This window comes from Perognathus longimembris, chromosome 1, assembly GCF_023159225.1.
Source record: "Perognathus longimembris pacificus isolate PPM17 chromosome 1, ASM2315922v1, whole genome shotgun sequence".
NCBI classification, from domain to species: Eukaryota; Metazoa; Chordata; class Mammalia; order Rodentia; family Heteromyidae; genus Perognathus; species Perognathus longimembris.
This window is the reverse complement of record NC_063161.1, coordinates 3,253,669-3,277,863: the sequence shown is the minus strand read 5'-3', so window position 1 is coordinate 3,277,863 and position 24,195 is coordinate 3,253,669. Positions and strand designations below refer to the sequence as shown.

Sequence of the window (24,195 nt, the reverse complement as noted above, 5' to 3'; positions counted from 1 at the left end):
ACACACTCCAGCCCTTTTTGCTTTAATTTTTAGGTGGGTGTCCCCTTTGGCTTGTGCCAGCCTCTGACCAGGGTCTTAGTTTTTGTATGTCTCATATAGCTGGGATTACAAGCACATACCATGCCCAGTTTGTTTTTGTATTGGAATCTGTTTAAGTATTTGCCTGGATTGGCCTCAGACCAAAACTCTGTTAATTACAGGTGTGAGGGAGCATGGGTGGCCCCGTCTCTGTCTACATCCCGGCCTGATCAGACGAGACTCAGCCCAGTATTGGTATTATTGGTATTGTGTGTGCTGTTGCCCTTCTTAAGGATTTTTTTTTTTTTTTTGCTAGTCCTGGGGCTTGAACTCAGGGCCTGGGCACTGTTCCTGAGCTTCTTTTGCTCAAGGCTAGCGCTCTACCATTTGAGCGCTACTGCTGGCCTTTTCTGATTATGTGGTACTGAGGAATTGAACCCAGGGCTTCATGCGTGCTAGGCAAGCACCCTACCACTAAGCCACATTCCCAGCCCAAGGATTCTATTTTTTTATTCATTATTCCATGTGAACTCGGCCTGAATAATTAAGGCATTGTTTCCTGCCAGCCCAGTATGTCTTTCTGAAGGTGCTTGCTCGCCATGGGGCTGGCCTTGGCCTGTGTTCCTTGTCTCTGTGTCTGCCATTACTGGCTCCTGTGGGCTAGAGAGTCCTCGGTCTGTACTGTGTTCGCTTGTCTTCTACCACCCTCTGCATCATTACCAGAGAGAAAGTGTTGACTGAGCTTGGCTCCTCCTCTTGAACTACAACTTGTGACTCATTTCTTATGGTTCTCGAATCAGTTCCCAACATGTTAGGAAAAGAAACAAACAACTTCCTTGTTTTATGGAGTGCTAACAGAAGAAAACTTGTTAATTTCTTAATTGTTCTCCCCTGCCCCAGACATTAGCTGTACATGTGTAGCTGCAGCAATAAACAGGAGCTCTGTAATAACAAATTGTGCTGTCAGCCCCCTTCTGATGGAGTGGGCTGCTCTTCCCAGTGCCCCTAATCTCTGTTCATTCTTGAGTGCGTAACTGCCGCTTGTGTTGTAAACAGGCACTGGCTTTCTGTAGAAAGGCCCCATGTCCTTTCATTACGGCGTTGGGAGATGCTTATTCACGAGCTCTCCCTCGCCTCGGATCATTCACAGCTCCAGGGCGTTGGGACTTGAACTCTGGACCTCATGCTCTTGCTTGATTTTTTTTTTTTTTTTTTTGCTCAAGTCTGGTGCTGTGTCATTTGAGCCACACCTCTAAGTCTGGCTTTTTCTGGCTAATTACAGATAAGCATCTCACAGACTTAACTGCGTAGGTTGGCTTCAAACTATTATCCTCAGATCTCAGCATCCTGTGTAGCTGGGATTCCAGCTGTGTGTGTGTGTGTGTGTGTGTGTGTGTGTGTGTGTGTGTGTGTGTGTGTCCAGTCCTGGGGCTTAAACTCAGGGCCTGAGCACTGTCCTTGGCTTCTTAAGGCTAGCATTCTACCACTTGAGCCACAGCGCTACTTCCAGCTTTATCTGTATATGTGGTGCTGAGGAATCAAACCCAGGGTTTCATATATGCTAGGCAAGCACTTTACCACTAGGCCACATTCCCAGCCACCCTGTAGTCATGTTTTTTAAGAAGTTTTTAATTTCCTCATATTGCCTACTGTGGAAATTTCATTTCCATCATAGACAATTTACTCACCTAGCATATATTTGAATGCTGTTTTTTTTTTAATCTAATGAGGTGGTGTTTTTCTTACCTTGAATAATAGCTTGGAACACCTCATTTCTCACTTAACAAAAACACTGGTGTTTGGGGTTGGAGATTTTGCTCAGTGGAAGAGCACTTGCCTGGTAAGCACAAGTACAAGGCCCTCTGCTCTAGGGGAAAAACACACACACATACACACACACACACACGTTTGAGAAGCCATTTGCAGCTCAGCCCCATGCAGAGAGGAGGGTCCCTGGGCTCCGGGGACCCCCAGCTCTTGCTGACATTCCCATGGTGCCTTGTGCTGAGGGGTCTCTGCCAGATGGTAGGATCTGTTCCATAGCCACAGTCCCCCTGTGGTTCCCGCTTCACTGTCGGGGAAGCCGTCTGTCTTCAAGGTTCTGTGCCTGCATGGCCCTGGGCTCCTGCTTGCCAGTGGGCAGCTCTTGCCCTCGGGCTCCCCTGGGGTGCCTGACCCCCCCCCCCCCCTTTGTCATCACCTGTAATTCCTCGTGCCCTTTCCTGGAGCTCATGGCCACTTCACCTCAGAGTCCTTACCTGTGAGCCCCCTTCGGTGCCTCCTGCCTTGGCTAAATCAAAACAGGAGCTGGACTGCAGCCTTGTTCTGGCACACAGACGGCCAGCACTGACAGGACGGGTTCGGCTGGGACACTTCCTCCTGTGCCCCCACAAGGCCTGCCCCTCCCCCCGCTCGCCTGACCCACCCCAGTGTGGTAGCGCTCTTCTCCCCCAGAAGAAGCCTTAGTGCAGCCCACCCTGCTGGTCCAGGCTGCTCTGGGTGTGCTCAGCGGGCCTCTGCCAGACCCACCAAGTGAGCGTCCTGCCCCTTCCTGCCTGGCCACACACCACGAGCGACTTCCTCCCCACGCTCTGCTGTGCCTCACGGACGACTACAGTACAGAAAGCCCAGGGCTCACGGAATAAAATGCTAAGGGCCAGCCACCCTGTGAGTGTCTGGCGTAGAACTCCATCTAACGTGTGAGCCTTTGCTTCCCCACTCGCTTTAAAGAGGCAGAGCCATGTGGGGTGTTCCTTATCCTGCTTGTTCAGATGACGGTGACTGCGCAGCTAGAGCTTCCTGCACTCCTTGGGCAACTGGACCCTGCAACCCAGACCCGAACCAGGGACTAGATACTGCACGTTCTGTGAGGTCTTACGTGCTTTCCTTGGGCGTTCACTCTTAGTTCTCATCACTGTAAAGTGTGTGTGTATGTACTGGGCCTGTGGCCTGAACTCAGATTCTGGGTGCTGTCCATAAGCTCTTTTTTGCTCAAGGATGGTGCTCTACCACTGGAGCCACATCTCCACTTCTGGCTTTTTTGGTGGTCAGTAGGAGATATGAATCTCTCAGGACTTTCCTGCCCAGGCTGGCTTCGAATCACAATCCTCAGATCTCAGCCTCCTGTGGTGTTAGGATTATAGGTGTGAGCCATTGGCACGCAGCTTCTGGTATGTTTTATGTAATCTTTTACAAACCCATTTAGCCAGGTGTGGCTTATACCTATAATAACCCTAGCTACTCATGTGGGTGTTGTCATGGTTCGAGGCTAACACCGGCAGGAAAGTTTGTGAGGCTCTTAATTCCAGTTACCCACCAAGTAAGCTGATGGAGCTGTGGCTCAAGTGGTAGAGTGCTGGCCTTGAGCAAAATACCTCAAGCCCCAGGATTGACACCAAGAAAATCTCCCAAACCATACCAGAATCCAAAGTCTGAAATTACATGACTTCATACATGACAGAGTTGCCATTTATCTCTGTGTAGTGTTATGTATAGTTTTTAACCCATTCTGTCTTTCACATTCTTCAAGAATTGTTCTAGGAATCAGTATCTGGGGGCCTCACACCTGCTGGGCCGCACTCTAGCCCAGTTTCGGTTTTTATACATGCTAATTAATAATCCTTTGCAAATTATATTTTAAATCAGTGATAGCTTGCCAATATTTTTGCTTAATTTTCATCCACCATTTAAAAAATGTATTTAGTCTAAAACCAAAACTGTTGTTTCTGGATTTTGGATCATAATTAGAAAACATTTTCTTTTTTGCCTTTGTTTATTCCCCGTGCTGCCCCACCCCCTTCCACCCCCCAACCCCCTAGCCATCCCCCCGGTGGCACTAGGGTTTTAGCTTAATAAACCTCACCATAACAGGAGCTCTACTGCTTGAACCATATCCCCAGCCCTTTTTTGTCTTTTATTTTTTTTCAATAGGGCCTGACATCTTTTTCCAGGTGGGTGCCTGGATTGTGGCCCTCCTCTTTATACCTCTTATGTAGCTGCAAAGACAGGAATGCATGTTTATACCTAGTTTCTTGGTTGACCACTAACATTTTGACCAGGTTGGCCTCAAAACAAAACCTTCCTAATCTAAGCTTCCCAAGTTGGTGGAATTAAAGGCATGAGTGAGTGCATGAGTCAACAGACCTGGCATTACTTATTTGTAGATAGGGTCTTGTGCTTTTGCCTGGGGCTGGCCTCAAACCAAAACCTCCTACCTACATCTTTTCACATAGCTGGCATTACCACCTCCCGTAGCCAGGATTTAAGGGAGGCAACACTGAGTCTGGTCAGGAAATTTGCTATTAGTTCCAACCTCGTGTCATATTTCTCATTCTTCAGGTTTAGAGCTCAGGTCTGTTTGGAGTTTGTCCTTCGGACAAGGTTAGGAGAAAGAACTAACTTTATCCTTTTTGATGGGGATACTCTTTACCTCAACCCTTCTGAGAAAAGGAGAAAGGAAAATAAAGGTGTTTTTGTTTCTGTTTCTGCTTTTCAGTACTTCTACACTGACACGGGTGGCATGTGCAAGTTACCTGTCCCTCTGGTCCTGACCTGCTGTCTGTCTTCTCTCTCTGCAGGTGAACGAGCTGGACGGCATCCCCCTGATTCTGGACAGCTGTAGCCTGGACGACAGCAACCCCTGTATCCTTCCTTGCCTGGGAGCCCCACACTAGTCCTGTGCCCACCTGGGCTGAGGTGACGAGTGTCTTTGTTGGTGTGGTTCAGTCTGTAGTGGATTGTTCACCTTATCTGCTTCTTTCTAAGAACTGAGCCACTTCCTCAGTGTCCTAGTGCTGGTCTGCACTCCTAAAACCTTTGAGGTGTAGCATGCTGCATTTACAAGGTGCCATTGAAACACGGGGCAGAGGAGCGCAAGGCCTCTGTGCTGCATGCCAGCAGTGTCACCTGCCTGGAGTGTGAGTGTGGTCCTTGGACAAAGTCTGAAAACGCTTCCATGAGTTTGCTATAGAAATACGAGCATGTGTTTCCTTGGGAGAAGTAACAGTGGCATGGGAGTTCAGGGGCATGGAGCACTCTGGCTGGCTAGCACCCTTGTGCACGCATTCCAGCAGCCCCCAGCTCTCACTTTCAAGAGCTGTGTCCCGTAGCCCACCCTCTGTTGCTGAAGCGGGAACTCGCTTTACCTGACTGGCCATGCTTCTTGAAGGGTGTTCCCCACTGTGCCGTGATTCTTTATTTCATCGCCAAATCACTGTGCTGTGAAATAGCTCTGGTACAGTAGTGAGTGACCGGGGACTGGGTACAGCCAGTTTAGTTTGAGCTGAAAGCTGCCATTCAACTTTACGACCTCCCCCAGTGAGAGCTGACTCAGTCCTCACCCCGGCCCCGGCCCCGTGGGGCCTGTGCTTGTGCAGGTGGGAGGGGTGAGCAAGCTCCCATGGACACAGGGTAGACACCGTGGAGATGGTAAGCAGATGGGTATTATTCATTCACTTGATGCAACCCATTCTAATAATACTACTAACAACATAGTTGGTGTTTATTTCCATTTTAAGTTTTTGTTTTGTTGGTGATGGAACACGGGGCCTCAAACATGCTTCGCAAGCATTCTACCACTTGAGCCATATCCCTAAGCCCCTTTTGTTTGTGTGATTTTTTTTTTTCTTTTCTTTTTTGGCCAGTACTGGGGCTTGAGCCCAGAGCCTTGTATTCTTGTTTGGCTTTTTCACTCAAGGCTTGTACTCTACCAATTTAGCCAGGGTTCCACTTTTTGGCTGCTTAATTGAAGATGAGTCTTACAGACTTTTTTGTCTGGTGTGGTTTGAACTTTGATCCTCAGATCCTAGCCTCATGAGTAACTAGGATTATGGACATGAACTACTGTGCTAAGCATGTGTTTTGTTTTTTGAGGTAGACTGACTGCTGGGACTGACCTTAAACTGGCCTTGAACTTTCCGTCTTTCTCCCTTTGCCTCCTGAATAGCTAGGATTGCAAGTCCGCACCACCGTCTCTAGCTCCCACCAAGTGGGAGCAGTTTCAGCATTTTGTTTTCAAAAACGGTGGGTATGTTGGATGTGCTGTTTCCTTCTCTGACACACACTCTCGCCTCCTCGAGCAGCCTCCCTCGCATGGGCCAGCGTGGGCCTCGAGGTTCTGAACAGGTCATCTGTTTCCGTGGGAAGCCTGTGGGCCGGAAGATGACCACTTGCTCAGCTCCTGGGGGTCAGGAAGCTCTGCGGGGCCCCTTAGAGCAGACTAATGTCACGCACTGTCTCCATGCGGGCAAAAGACTGGGAGACTTCTCTCCTACTTTCTAGAAGCAGCTCACATAGAGCAGCTGGGTTTCCACTTCCAAGGAGAGGTAACAGCTCAGAGAAAGCCAACCAGGACGCCTGCCCTGCCCTGAGTGCTCCTGTGTTGGGGACACGAGCCCAGCCCGGGCCCAGCTGTTCATCACCCCACTCGCTTTTGGGTCACCCGCAGTAATGACAGAGTAGTCGATGCCATTGGAAAATTCCAGCACTATGACCACAGAGTCAATTTCTTATTTGTCAGTTTATTGTGGCAAGTGGGATTTTTTGTTGTTGTTTCCAAATAGGAACAGCTGAACTTTATTTGAAATGTTTTCCTTTCATTCTTTTTTTTGATCTGTGTTTTGATCAGTTGGCCTTTATGTGGGTTTTTGTATGTATTGTTTTTATCGGGGGATTGGGTGAGGGCAGGGCTAGGAGGAGAGCCCAAATGGGCTTGCATGTTTTTTATGTTTTCTCTTTAAAAAAAAAAAAGCTGTTTGAATTTTTTTGTTTTACATTTCTTTTTCCTTCTGGCTTTTCTTCTCTGTCCCTCTCTACCCTTCCCCCTTTTGATTGAAAGACCTCATTTGTGACAGAATTTCCTTTCATGGGAAGATACTCAGAGTAATAGGCATAGTAGCTAAATTGTCCTCCTGTAATCAATCCTGTGTGGAGCTAGTATGGTTTCGTGGGGGGAGAGTGACTGCTGTGCCCTAGAGCCAGAGATCCCATGTCCCCCTCACCCCATAATGTGTGCACAGCAAGCAGAGCATAGCATGAAGGCATTGGCTTGGCTCTGGACCAGACAGACTCAAACTCAGTTCTGTCCCTTCTGGACCCCACTGGACTGTCTCTGTTGGTGCGCACTTCTTTGTCTTGCGCAGTGGCTATCAGGGCTGTAGGGAGGAGGAGACTGGGAGCTTGTGGTTTCAGGCCAGCTGAGACTTTCTGTCTGAGAGACTCCATTTCTCCACGAAAGGAAGCTGGACACAGTGGTGTGCACCTCTGATTCCGGCAGAGTGAGAAGCATCAAGTGGGCAGATCTTGACTCAGGTGCATGCCTGGCGGGAAGTACTTGAGACCCTATCCTAAAGAGGTGACTAGTGATAGGGAGGGTGGAGGCGTGGCTCATTGGCAGAGCCCCGGTCTAGTCTAGCAGGCATGAGGCCCAGAGTTGATACCCTGGTCCCCTTACCTAAAATGAGACTTTGCAGTTGATGTTACAGGTTGTACTTCTTCAGTTTTGGTCTGTGGCCTTCTCCTCCTGCGTCTCAGACGTCACTTGAGGACCGTGGTGTGCACACTTGCAGCCTGGCTTGTCTGTTATAGACACATGAGGCGCAGTAGGCACATCCCCCCCTCTTGCCCCATGACCCTGCCAGTCCCGTGTGTGGGCTGTCCTGAGCTCTGGGAAGCCTGAGGGCACCCGGCTCTGCTGCTCTGGTTACCTGCATGGGGGCACAGTTCCTCAGGGTGATGGTCACTTCTGTCAGAGTTCCCTCTGCTGTGTGTCAGAGATGTGCTCAATCCGTACTGGCCACTTCCCCTGCCCTCTCCTCACACAGGAAGTCATGAGAGACTGGCATGGACAATTTTCTTTACTTCCTGTCTGGCTTTAAGATGACACCATGTCTCCTTAAGTTTATATTTCCATGGTCACTTAGGTTTTAAGGGTTGTCATGTATAACTGGTTTGAAACAAACTACCTAACACTTGGGGTCTAAACTTACATACAGAAGCCACTGTTTTATCTGAGCACCATGATTGGTGCTGTCCTTGATATGCTATATCCCAGCTTGCTTCCACTACTAAAAACTGTGCAGCTGGACTTCTAGGAACCTTAGCCTAAGTGACATCACCTAGCAGTTGGAAGTTTAAGCATACTTTTTTAGAAGCAAAGTGGTTTATTCAGTAACTATATTTATATCTTGCTCACCTCCTGGTTTATCTGTGCATGAATAACATAGTGCAGTAGAAGAGAGTTGTGTACTTCTTAACCTTGTGTCTTCAGAAGTTGCTCTCTGATGTGTGAGACTAGAGTGAAGCTAGCAGCTCAGATGTGGCTTGCGTGGCGGCTTCCATGCAGTGCCCCCGGTGCAGTGCCGGTTGCTCACAGGAAACCCACTCGTGCTGTCCCCAGGTGGCTCCCTGTCTTGGTTGCAGGGAGCACATTCGAGCGGCAGTGTTGTGATCACCGCTCTTCTCCAGGAGCTGCAGAGCTGCTGGCTTGGAAGGGCGCTGCCAGTGTGTCAGGAGCTCCTCTGGGCCTGCTCTGGGCCTGACAGGCATCACTGTTACTATGAAGGTGTAACTATTTTTGCAAGGTTAATTTTTTGCTCGTTTTCTTTTTCCATTGGCTTCCTTTATTTAAAAGAGTGGTGGCTTTTAGATATATATTTAGGAAATTAGTTACCATTTTACATTGTCTTACTTAAATACCATTGCACACACAATATGCATTTTGTAAGACACTTGAGAGATTGAATAGCTGAAGTTTGGCATAAACATGTGCCAGGTAACTGAATAACTGTTGGGACTTCAGCCTAAAATGACCCGAGTCAAATTCAGCAGCAACCAAGGACTCTCTTCAAAACATTGGTGCACCACAGCCATTTAGAACTGTTAAATAGTAGAGTAGCTCCTTCACTATTTCATTTCAAGACCACTATGAGCAGGAAGTATCACCTTCTGTACCAGGAACCAAGACATTAAATAAAGATACAGTAATCTATTGGGGAATGTTCCACTCTCCTCTGGGACTTACTGCGCAGGCCCTCTTTGTGCCTTTGGTTCAGGAAGGTGCAACCCCCAAGCCCGGTCTCGGATGTTGGGAAGTAGGTCACTGGACAGCATGTGCAGGACAGAGCTATGGGCTCGGGGGAGGGGAGCCCACCCCTCTGCCAGTCTCCTCACTGCAGCCAGGGTGTCTCTAGAAATTGGCCTGCTGCTACCCAGCAGGGGCAGTTGGGTTCTGAGAGCTGCCAGGAGCACCAGTGTGGGACTGGACAGACCTTTTCCTCAGGGCCAGCTGAGCACAGCTGAGAGCTGTGGAGGAGCCCCGGGGGTCAGAAACAGGGAGCCACACAGAGAGCAGCCACGCTGTTGGGGCAGGGCCAGCCCCACTTGCAGGGTTTGCCTGCCTTTACGAGAGAACCTTGCCTTCGTTTTTGGAAAATGGCTTCTGGTAGGTCACAGAATGATAGACTTGTCGTATCCTATCCAAAGAGAGCTGCACTTCCGGTGACAGATAGCAAAGCCTATAAGAAGTTAAAACATTGCTTATTTTTGAGAGAGATGACAATGGTGCTTGCTGTGAGCAGATGTAGGATGTAGCAGAAGAGCGTTTTCAAGAAGAAAATGACCTCCTGGTGGGTTTCTGACACAGAAAAGGACCAGGCAGTCAAGCACCGAGCAGCTGGTGACGTTGGCCAGTCACACGGTGGAGCCATCATCCTATTGGGAAGACAGGCCTGGTGCAGCACGGCTGTGCGGTCTGCTTGACAGTACACTGCTGTAGGGAATCCCCCTCCCTGTCCAGTCACTGCCCTCGCATACAAAAACAGCAACGACACCTATGTGAGTTTATTTTGAAATATCATATGTACGCAGAAAAGTGGCGCCACAATATCTATCCAGTTTGCAGATAGAGAGCAAGTACTCAGGTATCCCTTCTTGCCAGACTCCCCTCCTCCCCTCCACTTTTGAACTTCAGTAGTCTGCACTCACTAGAGCTCTGCACTCCAGGAAAGGCTTAGGGAAGGTGTGTTCCATTTTGGTTCGTTTCAGCATATATAGTCTGTCTGTGGCCTACAGCTGGGTGTGTGTTTCTATAGCAGCCTGCATCGTACAGCTTGCTGGGAGAAAGCTTGAGGAGATAAAAGGACCCAAATGTCCTCCCAGTGTCTGGGCTTCGTGCTCTGTTGACTTTAGCTCATGCATGTGAAGAACTAAGGCCTTGGCTTCTATACTCCCTGCTTGCTGCAAGTGCCTTCCTGGCTGCAGGGACGGGTTTAACTGGGCAGTGCCCTTTGGTTCTTTCTCCTTTTCCCATTTGAGAGCTGCACATTAAAGACTTTGGGTTTTGAAAACCATACCTACTATATATATCTCCAGGGAACGACAGGCTCAGAAAAGAAATGCAAAGATCTTCCGCTGACACCTCAGACTGCTCTTGCAACAGACAGCCTACAACAATCTAAAACTAAAGTAACAGTTTGTGTGGTAGGAAGTTCAAATGTCCAGTTTTCAACAGTCAAGTAAGAATGACTGAGACCTCAGGTTTGGTGAAAAAGAAGTAAGTATGTCCACCAGGTTGCAGCTCAGATGAGAGGCTTACACATAGACATCCTAACCAAGCTTCTGAAAGGGGAACTTGAAAGCAGCCAGGGAGAAGGCATACATAAAACAGGAAGACATGGCCACTCCAAGGAAAATAAAAATCCCCCCAAATTATTTTTGAAGTGGGTCTGCTGGAAGGGCTATTGTACTGAGACTTCAAGACTCGTCTTCAATATACTCAGAATGAAAAGCAAGTTGTAAACAACAGCAAGAAAATAATGTGTGAACAAAAGGAAATATCAGTGCAGACATAGAAAATGAAGAGATAACCTGAGAGAGCTTCATTAGGGCTCCAAGGCAGATTTGATAGCATGGAGCAAAGCCTTGGAAAACCGGAAAGCAGGGCAGTGGAGAGTGTTGATTTTGAAGAAGAAAAATGATGGCCATGTGGGCAGAGTTTTGAAACAGTGGCCATGAGACCAACACCCACACTACAGAGAGAGGGAAGAATGGTGGAAGTGTCCTAGGTTTGGTGAAAAGGTAGATTTATCACTGAGCTACTGCTCAGGTGAGAGACTTAAACCTAGGCACATTATAACCAAGTTTCTGAAGTATTGAAAGCAGAGAGAAATGCTCTGTCACTTACCTATAAAGTACTGGAGCTAAACTGTTGTACATTCAAATTGTGCTGTGTGACCTTAGAATGTCAGATGTTGTCCCCATGGTAAGAAGAGTATACATGGAAGGAAATAAAAATAAGGGTAGATTTCTCACTACACAAAAGAGAACTAAACACAACAGGTATGGAAAAAATAGTTACATTGAAAAGTTATATAGAAAGCATAGTGATTAATTACATAAGTAAGTTCATCCTCACTAGTACTTGTTCTAAATATAATGGGTTCAAACTTTCCACAAAGAAGAGAGAGATTAACACAATGATAAATATATGACCTAGTTGTATATGTCTGTAAGCAACTCATTTAAGTGCTTTACATACAAATATGTTGGAAATGATAGATACAAAAAGATATTAATGCAAGTAGTAACTAAGAGAACATAGGTGTTTTTATACCAGATTAAACAGACTCAGTTGAGTACAGCAGGAAGATAAAGGAATATAAACATTCACACAGATACAGCTGAGGAGGAAAAGCACAGTTTTATGGGAATGGTTGGCAATTTTGGTTCCCTCTGCATCATGAATACAACTGCAGGAGAAGATAGTAAGTACATAGATGAAGGTAACTTCAGTGAGCCCACTACATTGGCAGACAGAACACACTGGTCAGTTATAACACATAGTTCTCCAATGCTCCCAGAAGTTTTCTAGCATGCACACTGTATGTTAGCACAAATTCAGTTTCAGTTGGTTTTAAGAGGTCAATAAAGCCAAATCCCAGCTACTCTGGAGGCTGTGGTCTGGAAGATCATGATTTTAAGGTAGTACAGGCAGAAGAGTCCTTGGGACATGAGCTCCAAAATAGCAAAAAGCAGAGCTGGGGGTCTAGCTTAGGTGGTAAAATGCCAGCCATTGGTGATAGAGCAAAGTGAGAGCATAACACCCTGAGTTCAAGCCCCAGTACTGGCACACACACACACACAAATGGAGACTCAAAGGCCTTAGTAAAATTAAAAACCAGAAGAAAAAAAGACATGGCAAAAACTCCATTATTAGATTTATCAATAAATTATTTTGACAGCCACCAAAGCCAGACAAAAAGAGACAAATTGGACTATATAAAACATGCATGAAAGTATTTGAAAGTCACTTAGGTGAAAAGGTATCAGTACCCAGAATGTATATCATGAACTTCTGAATACCAACAGCAGAGAGCTGATTTCCAGATGGACAATGGTCTTGGATAGGCATTTCTCTGAAGACTGTAAATGACCAGTCAGTACAGTGAAGTGCATGCAAAGGTGCTCTCCGTCCCTGGTCCCTGGGCAGCACACGTCTATGGTGGGGTGCCACCTCTTAACCTTTACAGTTACTCCTGACGAAATACAGGAAGCAAACAGGCTGCCAGTGGCTCATGCCTGTGAGCCTAGCTGCTCTGGAAGCTGATCTGAGGATTGTGGTTTGCACCCAGCTCTTGGCAAAAATGGTCACGAGACTCCCATCTGTAATTCACCAACAAAAAGCCAGACATGGAGCTGTGGCTCAGTTGGTAGAGTGCCTGCTGTGAACAAGCTGAGCACGCGGGAGGCCCAGGGTCGTGGTCACCGCTTCCCTAACACGAAGCAGCTGGGGGTCCTTCAGAAGATGAACGGGTAAGCACCACGCGGCATATACATGCCACGAACTATTATATAGCCTGGAAAGTGTAAACACTTTTGCCACATGTACGGTATGGAGGAACCCTGCTGCCATGAAGCTGACCGAATCACAAAAGGGCACAAAGGGGGTCAGCCCACATAGGAGAGTAGCAGGGTGTTTGCCCAGGCGGGGTGAGGGCAGGGTGGAGAATGGCTGGTTCAGTCTCACAGGTGATAGAGTTAAGGAGATGGTGAAGGACCCGGTAGCAGTGGCTCCCCAAACTGAATAACCCCAAACTGCCCAAGCTGTGCACTTAGAAATGGTGAGGATGATCCTTTACATCCACGTATTACTTTTGGAGAGAGATTCGGTGGCCGCCCTCCCCAGATGTTATTGGGAGACTGCAGAGCGTTCTAACACTGATGACTGTCCTGTGCGTGCACTTCGGCCGTTTTGTAGTAGAGGCGGTCAAGGCAAATGGCCTTGTGGGAACCTCACCTCTCACTCCCCAGTCTACTGTTTGACATGTTGTGAGATCCTAAGGGGTGTGCAATCCTTTGTCCTTCCAGGAGCCCCTGCTCTGGGTCCCCTTGTGCCTTCTTGACACAGATAGAGAAGTTGCCTGGCGTCTCACCACTTGTAAAATGGCAGAGCTGGGATTGAACCTGGTCTGTTGTGTTTCACCTCCTTGAGCCTTGACCCAGCAGGTACATGCCTTGAGCTCCCTGCCACGTCTCTGCTCTGTCTGCTCTGAAACCCACCAGAATTTCCACATTTGGGATCTTCACTTCATCCTTTCATCCTTTGGCACTCAGAACTGGTTTTAACCCTTGGCGTCCTTTATTAAGTTTAAAATATCATCAGTGCTAGGCCAACACTAATCTCCTGTAATGTCAGTGAGATTACTTTTTCTATTCTAAATTTTCACTTCATTCTGAACTGTTCGTTAGCTACTGACAGAGACACTTGGCAGCAAGTTGCTCCAGTTGTGTTTGCAAGTTGATTTTTGTGCTGTGGACTCTTTGGTGGTGGAGACCTGTTGGAATGGTCATGCATCCTGCTGGTCTTCCCTTGGTGTCTAGCCAAGCTGAAAGCTTGCAGCCAGAACCACAGGAGGACTGCCCTGTACCCACCCCACTCCCCCCGGCCGGCCGGCCTCCAGCGGGCCCTCTCCATCCTCGAGGCCAGGCACACGCTTAGAAGCCATGTGGCCTTGTGGGTAGGAAAACAGTGAAAATTGCAGTTCTGGACTTGGCATATATGGGAGACATGTAAATGCATTTCTCTTACCAAGCTTTGCTTGGCCTGAGAGGAGCAGTGCGCTAGGAACAGAGATGAGGTGAGGCTGTTTCTCCAGCAAGAATCCCAGGCGCTCTAGAAGCATCCTGTTCACGTGGAGGAGGGGCCTTGCTCTCTCACAGGTCCTGCCAGCCGTGTCTCCAGCTTGTACTCATTCTCCAGTTCCTTGCTCATCAGGAACAAAGCTCAGACACCATGCTGAGCCAGGGGCTTCGCGGGGGTTGGAAATGTTGGCAGTTGTTCTTTCCATCCTGTCCCTGAAACACATGAAGGTGCAGTGTACACTGAATCACTGTGGATGTACATTGAAACACTGCATACACTGAATCACTGTGGATGTACATTGAAACACTGCATACACTGAATCACTGTGGATGTACATTGAAACACTCTGCATACACTGAATCACTGTGGATGTACATTGAAGCACTGCATACACTGAATCACTGTGGATGTACATTGAAGCACTGCATACACTGAATCACTGTGGATGTACATTGAAACACTCTGCATACACTGAATCACTGTGGATGTACATTGAAACACTGCATACACTGAATCACTGTGGATGTACATTGAAACACTGCATACACTGAATCACTGTGGATGTACATTGAAACACTGCATACACAGAATCACTGTGGATGTACATTGAAACACTGCATACACTGAACCACTGTGGATGTACATTGAAGCACTGCATACACTGAACCACTGTGGATGTACATTGAAACACTGCATACACTGAACCACTGTGGATGTACATTGAAGCACTGCATACACTGAATCACTGTGGATGTACATTGAAACACTCTGCATACACTGAATCACTGTGGATGTACATTGAAGCACTGCATACACTGAATCACTTTGGATGTACATTGAAACACTCTTCATACACTGAATCACTGTGGATGTACATTGAAACACTGCATACACAGAATCACTGTGGATGTACATTGAAGCACTGCATACACTGAATCACTGTGGATGTACATTGAAGCACTGCATACACTGAATCACTGTGGATGTACATTGAAGCACTGCATACACTGAATCACTGTGGATGTACATTGAAACACTCTGCATACACGGAATCACCGTGGATGTACATTGAAACACTCTGCATACACGGAATCACTATGAGCAGGCACTGACTCATTATCAGCATATTGAGCTGAATCACTATCTCCATACTCTGAATCACTATGGTCATTTGCTAAATCACTACGGGCAGGGCATGCACTGAACTACTAACAGTGTACACTGAACCACTCTCGGTATACACTGACCCACTGTTGGTATACACTGAATCACTCGTGCAGACACTGCATCTGTCAGCATCCACCAAGTCCCTGGCGGATACACAGAATCACCGTGGCGTGCACGCACTGAGGAACATTGTCCGGCCCAGGTCACACAGAGGCTGGGGGAGCCGCCTCACCAGCGCATTGGGAGTGTGCTGTGCTGCCGTGGGTGGAAGCTGGTCAGAGGGGGCCGGAGGCCTGACCTGGGGAGCACGCGTGCTCCAGGAGTCGGCGGGTGAGGGGCATCGGGCGGCCCCTGGCAGGCGGCAGGCAGCACTGAGCACTCCAGGGCACGCAGACTCCTTTGGAGTGCTGCCCCAACAACAAATGGAAGCACTTGTGGCCTGCTGCCTTTGGTGTGGGCTGAGTTAGAAGTGGTCTTGGTTGTCTGTGATCCTGAAACCTGCAGTGCGATAGGGAGGCAGCGTCCGCCCCGCTGTGCTGCTTTGAAGTGGTTGCTAAAGTGCTTCCAGAACATGGGATGTTCCACATGAGCCTCAGTGCCCCACGCGCCGAACCGGGGTACCTGCGTGCCCGGCCCCTGCCGGCCGCAGGGGTGTCTGGGGTGGGCAGGCATGTGCTCACTGTCTGGCACGGTGCGAGGACGTGGCCTCACCTCCAGCTGGCCCAGCCTGCCGCAGTTCTAGTCTCCCTTGGCACTGCATCTGGAACAGATGCCCAGAGCACAGATCCCAGCCACGTCCAGACAGAGGACGGTGGCGGCAGGGTCCTCTGCCCTCCCACCAGGTGCTGCCTGGCCGGGCCTGGTCTTAGGGGGTGGGAGGAAGGCCTGTGAGAGGGGGGAGACCTCCGACCTCGGCCTCAAGCGGCGCATGCCAGAGCTACCGAGTGTGGCCTTCCTGTCTCAATGCCAGTGTGGGTTGTGCCCAGAGCAGCCTCTGGCATTGCAGGCGAGCAGCATCCTCAGCAGTGCAGCCGAGCTGCCCTGGGCCACTGGGCCTGGCACCCCCTCCCGGACGGCCCCTTCTCTCCCTAGCAGCCAGAGGCCGGCGGGGCTTCGGGCTGCCTAAAAAGGTGGAACTCTGCTCTCTCTCAGTATAGGTGAGGAGTAAGCGTTCTTCCGGAGTTTTCACACCGTGACCTTCAGTTCATACTTCCTTGCCCTGCTTTTAGTGTTGGCAGGGAGCCATTCATTGATAAGTTACTGGGTGTGAACACGTGGCTTGAACTCTGGTTTGTCACATGCTCCGGGCACACGACAGCCTGTAAACCGTGGCATGCCACCCGTGGTGTTCACTGAAGTACTTGAGGTACAAGGTGCCGAGGGAAATGAGACACTAGCACACCAGCAATTTGGGACGGAAAGGAGTCCAAATGGTGACTCGTGTTGGGCATTGCAATGGGCCCGGCCCTGTGTAGCCAGGGCAGTTGTGCTCTACATGGTGAGTTCTGGAATGAGGACCCTGCACACGTGCTGACCCAGATGTAGAGCCGAGGGCTGGCGATGGTGACGGCACGTGACAGCGGAAGTGGCGCTGCAGTGAGAACAGTGGAAATGGCGCGTGCCGTCCGGCAGCACCAGCCGCCCTTGGCCTGCTGAGAGCTGGGTGCTGCTCCACCTCGCCTCTGCACAGGCCCCAGTCCCTGAGCCCCCTGGGGCTTGAACCTGGACCGGGTGCCGTCCCTGAGCCTCTCTGTGCTCAAGGCTGGTGCTCCAGTCTTGAGCCGCAGCACCATTTGCAGCCTCTCCCGAGTGGTTTATTGGAGGTGACTGTCATGGACTTTCTTGCCCCGGCATGGCTTCACACTGCGACCCTCAGCTCTCAGCCTCCTGAGTAGCCAGGATTGCAGGCGTGAGCCTCCAGCACCTGGCCCACCCTGGTTCTTTGTCTATTTTGTGAAGCCATGTCTCACACTTGCTGTGCACACTTGCTGTGCTACCACAGCCCTCTTGGTGTTTTTGTTTTTTAATTATTTGTCATCTCACATACTACTTTGGGTTTCGTTGTGATATTTCTGTATGTCCATACGTAATGTGCTTCCATCCAACTTCTTCGAACCCTGTTGCTCTTGCATATCCTTTCCCGTTTGGTTTTAGTTTCAATGTGCAGTTTTCATATGTACATAGAACATCCCTTTGATCTTATTCACCCCCTCACCTTTTTTTTATTTCAATCAGTATTATTTTATATGATCAGAGGCACAGACATTGCACCTTTGTGTTCAACCATCTTTTCTCCTCTCCTGCTGCCCCTCCAAAAGAAAGTAGTATGACTTAGGTTTGCATACTTTTTTCTTTGTTTTTGAGATGGGAGTCCTCACTAAATTTGTCTGGGCTGGCCTCCAACTTGCATTTCTCCCTAGTAGTTGGGAGTACAGTCATGGGTCACCATGCCCAGCCCTCGTGTATGTGTTGTTTCAATAATATATAGTTGTGGCTTCTCTGCTCAAGGCGGAGGGAGACACGGTGGCATCCTGGGCTCCTCTCCTGCTTCCCCGCTGCTCTGTTCTGCTCTGCTTCAGCGCTGGAAAGCTGCCCCGTGGGCTGCTCAGCCCACAGCTGCGCCCGTAACACTGTCCCTGTGGACCCCAGAATCTGGGCTTCAAATGATCGCCATCATCACCAGTTACTATTGTTGTTTCAGCTTATTGCATCCATCCAAACTCATGGAAAACTACCTGAGACAGGGCATGATGACTCACTAGCTACCCGGGAGGCTGAAAGCTGGAGAATAATAGTTCAAGACCACCCTGGGCAAAATATTCCGGAGACCCCCATGTCAACCAGTAAGAAGCTAGACGTGGTGGTGTGTGGTATCTCTGCCTAAGATCCCATCTGTGATGGCCACCAGTGAGAGGAAAGAAGGGATCCAGACTGGCCCAGACAGAAAGCAAGGCCCGATCACAACATAGCCAGAGCTCAGGGGAGAGGGCCTTGGGGCGAGGCCTTGAGTTCAGAAGGAAGGGAAGGAGGGGAGAAAGCTGTGCCATGTGTAGAACCTGCTTTTTGGTGCCAGCAGGACAGTGCCCTGGGCCTTTGCTTTCCAGGGTTGTCAGTGCTGCTGATTTTGATGATTGGGAGTGTGTTGCCGGAGGTCAGGGGAGCTCTCTCAACTTGGTGGTGTTTAGTGTGCACGCACAAGTGCATATCCTGACCAGGGCTTGAACTCTGGAGTTCTTTTTTCTCTCACAGCTGGTGCTGTACCACTTCAGTCCAGCTTTTTTTTTTTTTTGTTTTTTTGTTAATAGGAGACGGAGTCTCGTGGACTTTGCTTCTTGGACTAGCTTTGAACTATGATCCTCCAGTCTCGCCCTCCTGAGTAGGTGACACTATCGGTGTGAGCCACCAGCAGGTGACTCAGCTAACACTTTCGCTCACTGGACAGGACTTTTCTTTTTCCCTTCAGCTTTACTGGGGCTTGAATCGAAGGCTTATGCTTTCCAGGGGCGCGTCCTGCCATGTGCTTTTAGCCGTGCCCCTGACCCTTTTGCTTGGGTGGTTTTTCAGGTAGTCTCTCGGTTTTGTCCAGACAAGCCTGGACCTGCTTCTGCTTGTAGGGCTGACAGGTGCACAGCACTATACCCACATTATTGATTGCAAAGAGGCCTCATTACCTTCTGCTTGGGCTGCCCTTGAACCACCGTCCTCTGTTTCTGCCTTCCATGAGCCACCATGCCCAACTTGATAGTACAAAACTATGCTGGTCATTTTTTTGTTGGTCAGTGAAGTTTTTTTTCTGCCCTGCTACCACCTACCCTGTCACCTAACGGGTAGCGACAAGGCCACAGGCTCACGGGCCTCTTCACCCACACCGTGTGCAGGGGCCCCCTGTTCTCGGCCCCTCCCCTCCCCTGCTCGGCACCGCCACGGCGAGCAGACCGGAGGGCCCTGCTGAAGCGGCGGCCGAGGGAGTCTGCCCCCGCACTGCTTGCCGGCCTTTCGGGGCAGGGCCACTTCTGTTTGTGGTAGCGATGGAAACTTGGGAGAGCAGAGCTAAGCATACACCCCAACTCCTCAAGTGTCGGGAGGATTAGAGACGTCTGAAGGTGTTTAATCTTCTCTCCCACTCTTTCTTGCTCCCGGTCTCTCTACAGAGAGAACAAGAGGGCGCTGTGCACATGGCTGGGGGCGTGCTTAACTCCCTTGTGACATGGGAGGGTGCTAGGCCTGCACTGGCCGTCCAGCCTCCCGTCAGCCAGCCAGGAGCCCATACGCGTCCACCACCCGGCACCAGGCCCCAAGGGGGCTGCGCGGTCCAGAGCTGCCCCTCTCAACTCACATGTTGTGGAAAGGCGCATTTTCTTGCTCTTTGCTTTTGCCCTTTGGTGCCTAGGTATGGAGCGACAGGCGGGTAGAGAGAGAAGCCCCTGTGTTGTGCCCACGGAGGAGGGGGCGGGGGAGGTGGCGGTGGGGGTGGGGTGGAGACCAGGAAGAGGACGAGACAGATGTTCACCCTCATCCAACATGGCGCAGCGAGCCACATGGTGGGTGCCCCACAAATCTGTACCGATTTTATGTCTTACATACCGGTTCAAAGGTGAACATAGATCCTCCTCACACATAGGAGGCTGAGGCAGGAGGTTCACAAGCTTGAGGCCAACCTAGACTACAGGAGGTCTGTGCGTTGACACCACAAGAATTCCCGAGTGCATGGGACAGAAAGGTGATCTGAACCCGGGGCGGGAAATTCCTTACCACAAATGAGTAAAAAGAAGTAGGGCCTGAACGCTCAGGAAAGGCAAACCGTGTGTGTGTGACAACTATAAAAACTGAATTTTCTACTTAAACCCTGGACAGTGGTGCCCAAATCTTCCCGCTGTTTGAAATAAGAGCAAGCCAGAGGACCGTGAGCGGCGTCTGCTCTGTGGGTTGGTGCTCACTCAGGGGAGTGGAGGTGCTTCCTGTGCCTGGGGGAACTCCCTGCTCGGTCCTCAGGGAGAGAGGTGGCTGTCACCCGTCACATGGATGGCTGTCAAGCGCACGGTGCTCGGGGGCCGAGGCCCAGTGGCGGTCCTGGCCTCGCTTCCCCCGGCACCACTGCTGCTTGAATACAATTTGGGGAGATGCTAGGGTGGCCTGCCTATCCCATGTGGACCAAGGCTTGCTGGTTTTGGAGTGTCTGCCTGGGGTGACGAGTGTTGGCCAGTGAGCAGCACCTCATCTTCAAGAGGGCGCCTCGGCAGTCTCCCTGGTGTGCCCAGAGTGGCCTTGAGACGCTTGGAATGGACGTGAGCTACTGAGCCCCTGGTGAGCAAGCTGATGGTCAAAGTCGTGTTAACGCATCTCCACTGAACACCCTAAGAAAGCTCGCCACGTGCAGCGTGGGCCAGAGGGGGCTGGAGCGCCGCGTTTGTGCGCAGGGCCGGGCACCGCGCGCAGGGGCGTCCTGACCTCCCACCCCCCGCCGCCTGGCCCCGTGCGGGGGGCAGAGCACCACCCTCGTGGCAGCGTGCCTGCTTTCCACGTCCCTTCCGTGTCTCGCGCGCTGCTAGGACAGAAGATAGGCAGGTAGGGAGCCAGAGTGGAAACAGGGAACTCATTTACGGGGTTCCGGCAGACGGGGATTGAGCTGGGCACTGGGGGGTGGAGATGTAGAGAAAGGCCCAGTCCCCACACATCAGTGAGGAGCCCGCAGATGGGCACCGCGCCATGCCACGCGGCGAGCCCGCTTAGCTAGGGAGGGCTCTGGGCGCCTGGAGCAGGTGCTGCAGCCTCGGCCGGGGCTCTGAAGCCAGGGCTGCGTGGCTGGGCTCAGTGGCCAGTCGTGCTGCACACACTGCCTACGCCCTACCGGGCAGGACAAAGAGGGTGGGCCACCATGTTGCGGAGCGCGGTGGCAGCGGGCCTGGCAGGAGAGGGGCTCGAGGCCGCGGGGGGCAGGGGGGGAGGCCGCTGGGAACGAGGCTCTGGCTGGCGGCACTCCCTCCGGAGACGGGCCTGCCTTTGTATGGCGGTGCCGCCGCTGGCACAGTCCCCTGGCGGCTTCTGGCTCCGGGAGCTCTCGTGCAGCTGTGGGAATCTGTTTGCTTGCAGTTCCTTACACGGACAACCAGGGTGTTTGAGAAAGGATAAACCGCTCCGCCCCTGGAGCGTGGCGCACAGAGACCGCCCGCCCGCCCTGCCATCGCCGAGCCCGTCCCCGAGTTAGCCCTCAACTGCTTTCTCTCAGCCAGGTTTCATAATTAGCGTCCCCCATTTTCCCTTCCAAAGCGAGAACAAGGATTTGTGTAATGACCGTGTTGCCCTGGGCATGAAAGTAGTTGCCACACATAATTTGCCATTTCAGAAATGTACTCTGTTGGAAGTGTCTGACACCTAGAATTGTTTTTGTCTTCATACTGGCACCAAGTAGAGGGGTTCAGAGCGCGGCACTTCATGGGTTTGTGTGGAGTCAGTCTCCAGGAAGGAAAAGCTTTGTAAAGGAGGGAGGTGTTATTGTGGGTGATGACAGACAGAAGGCTGACTGATGGTCCCCATCAGGCCGCGGCCAAGGCCGGCCCGGCCCCCAGGGAGGACCGCCCCTGTGCTGCGCCTTCCAGAACCAGTCAGGCGCTGAAACCACAGTGGTTCCAGCAAGAAGCCCTCCAAGACCAGCGGGCGGGTCACTCAGCAGTGCTGGTTGGGCCTCTTCTCCGTGCCAGGCTGTGTCCAGGCCCCACGCCCCCCCCCCAAGCCCAGACCCGTGCTGAGAGCTGGCAGAGCCCAGCCAGTGTGGCCTCGCTGTGATCAGAAGCAGAGCTACCTGGGCATGGCAGGCTGGGCGCGTGGGAGCGCGCGAAGGAGAGCAGCTTGGGTGGGGGCAGAGGTGGAAGGACCTTGCTTCAAGGCCAGCCTAGGCAAAAATTAGATCTCTGTCTCTGTCTCTGAAAGACAGACTAAAATGCTCAAATGGTTCAGTCCCCAATACAGCCAAACTTGGGGTGTTTACGGTCTGTTGTGAGCAAGTTCAGTTTTTGCTATTTTTCTGTGGACCAGTCTTGAACTAGTCATAGCAGTCTGGTTCTCTTTCCCAAATACTAAGAAGCGGAGCCAGTAGCTCAGGGACACCTCTGGCTTCCTGGGTGAGGGGGAGGAGCTCGGAACCTCAGCGCCAGTCCTCACCGTGGCGCATGAGCAGAGGCTGACTCTGGCCACGGGGTCCGACACCTTGGGAGGGGCCAGGCGCCCAGTTCTGGTATTGGAATGGCTGAGTGGAGCGTCGGAACCCTGAAGAAAATGACTTGAGTTTATTGGTCATGGCAGGAAGGCCTCTCTTTGGGGAAGTGTTTAGTGCAGCTTGAGTCGTCACCTTCCCTAGACCCCAGTGCGGGCCTGCCCCACCCCCACCGCAGCCCCTGAAGCCAGGGCCCCGGAGCGCGGCTGCCGTCCGTGGGACTGACAGCACTGAGTCGTTGCCGTTCCCCATGCAGGGCTGCAGCCCGGCCTGGCCCACTGTGCAGGCTGCCTGCAGTGGTTGGGTCCAGTGTGCGGGACACTGGGGGGGCGGGAAAGCAGCAAGGGTTCCAGAAGCAGGGCCGGCGCAGGCTTTGTCTGAAGCGCTGAGGGGGGCTTGTGTGAGCCTCCTAGGAGCCTTGTGTCCGCGTGCTTAGCTCCTGCAGAGCATTTTCCACTCTGGTGTGTATTCCTAGAATGCATCGTTGGTGATCACGGATTGCCAGTGCTAGGTGCTGCTCCTCTCTGCCATGTATAGCCTGCAAGTTGTCAGTTCCTTCACCCCGGCTCCAGTTCTGATGCAGTGGGTGGTGTATGCTATCCGAAACCTCACCGAAGACAACAGCCGGAACCAGGATTTGATTGCCAAGATGGAGGACCAGGGCCTGGCCGACACGTCCCTGCTGAAGAAAATGGGGTTTGAAGTTGAAAAGCAGGGGGAGAAGCTGATTCTGAAGTCCACGAGTGATGCACCCCCTCCGGTGAGTGTCCTCCCAGGAGCTCGCCCCTCTTCAGCCCTGCAAAGGACCCTTGACCTTGGTACAAGGTCCAGACAGGACAGTGTCCCCATGGCGACATAGTTACTATGGTTACAGCACTGAATAGGGTTGCAGACAACTTCTTGTGCAGGCTTTATTTATGCTGCTGCTTGCTTGGAAGTTAAAACTTCAAACCTATGCTGAGGACAAAAATAAGTTCCTGAGGGAAATCATGTTCTTTTTATAAGGTAGCTAATGTGCTCCACAACTAAAAGAACTGAACACGGGCATGGTGCACACAGTTCTTCCAGTTCCCGAACGCAGCGGGAGCTCTGTGCTTGCTTTTCCTGTATCTGATGATTCGTACGAATTCCTGTTTGTAATACGTATCTGTGGTTTTGTTTCTGTTTTCTCCTTAGTGAGTGGCCTCTCTATCCTGACACGTGAATTCTCCCAATCTGGCTCGTGGATTTTTCATGTTCTAGTATGCAAACGTGCAGTGTTTGAAGTAGAAGTCCAGATTCGGGACCGCAAGTGTCGTAGGTACAAGTCCCCGTGTTTCCCCTTCCTCTGCGATGGTGTCCCTGCTTCCCCCGCCCGCGATAGATGTGCTCTTCTGTGGTAATCATTGTGTTCACTGTGCAGCAAATAATAAATGTCTCTGAGGGCATAGCCCCTATTTGGCAAAGACAGGGACTGTGGCTTGGATTCTGTGTGCTCCCCTCCTTTGAGTCCCCTCTTAGTGGGATTTCTGAACTCTGCAGACCGGCAAAGCCCTTTTTCACTTTGATTGATGATTCTCGCAATCCTTTTTTTCCCCTCTCCTTGCCGGAACATTGACAAGACTCATTTCCAGGTAATTAATTCAAGAGCCTCCCTCTCAGGCACTTTGTTGTCACTGAGCCC

The 24,195-nt window shown here is 50.9% G+C and overlaps 1 protein-coding gene across 1 annotated transcript in view; it reads left to right on the top strand.

Moving 5' to 3' along the window:
* Atxn10 (ataxin 10) overlaps window positions 1–23,972 on the top strand; it is a 114,058-nt gene extending 90,086 nt beyond the window's left edge. The window contains exons 10-12 of the mRNA XM_048353975.1: window positions 4,596–4,659; window positions 23,105–23,292; window positions 23,709–23,972. Coding sequence (XP_048209932.1) covers window positions 4,596–4,659; window positions 23,105–23,292; window positions 23,709–23,711 — 255 coding nt within the window. The 3' untranslated portion in view covers window positions 23,712–23,972. The remainder of the gene's footprint in view (window positions 1–4,595; window positions 4,660–23,104; window positions 23,293–23,708) is intronic.
* The last annotated feature ends 223 nt before the right edge of the window (window positions 23,973–24,195 follow it).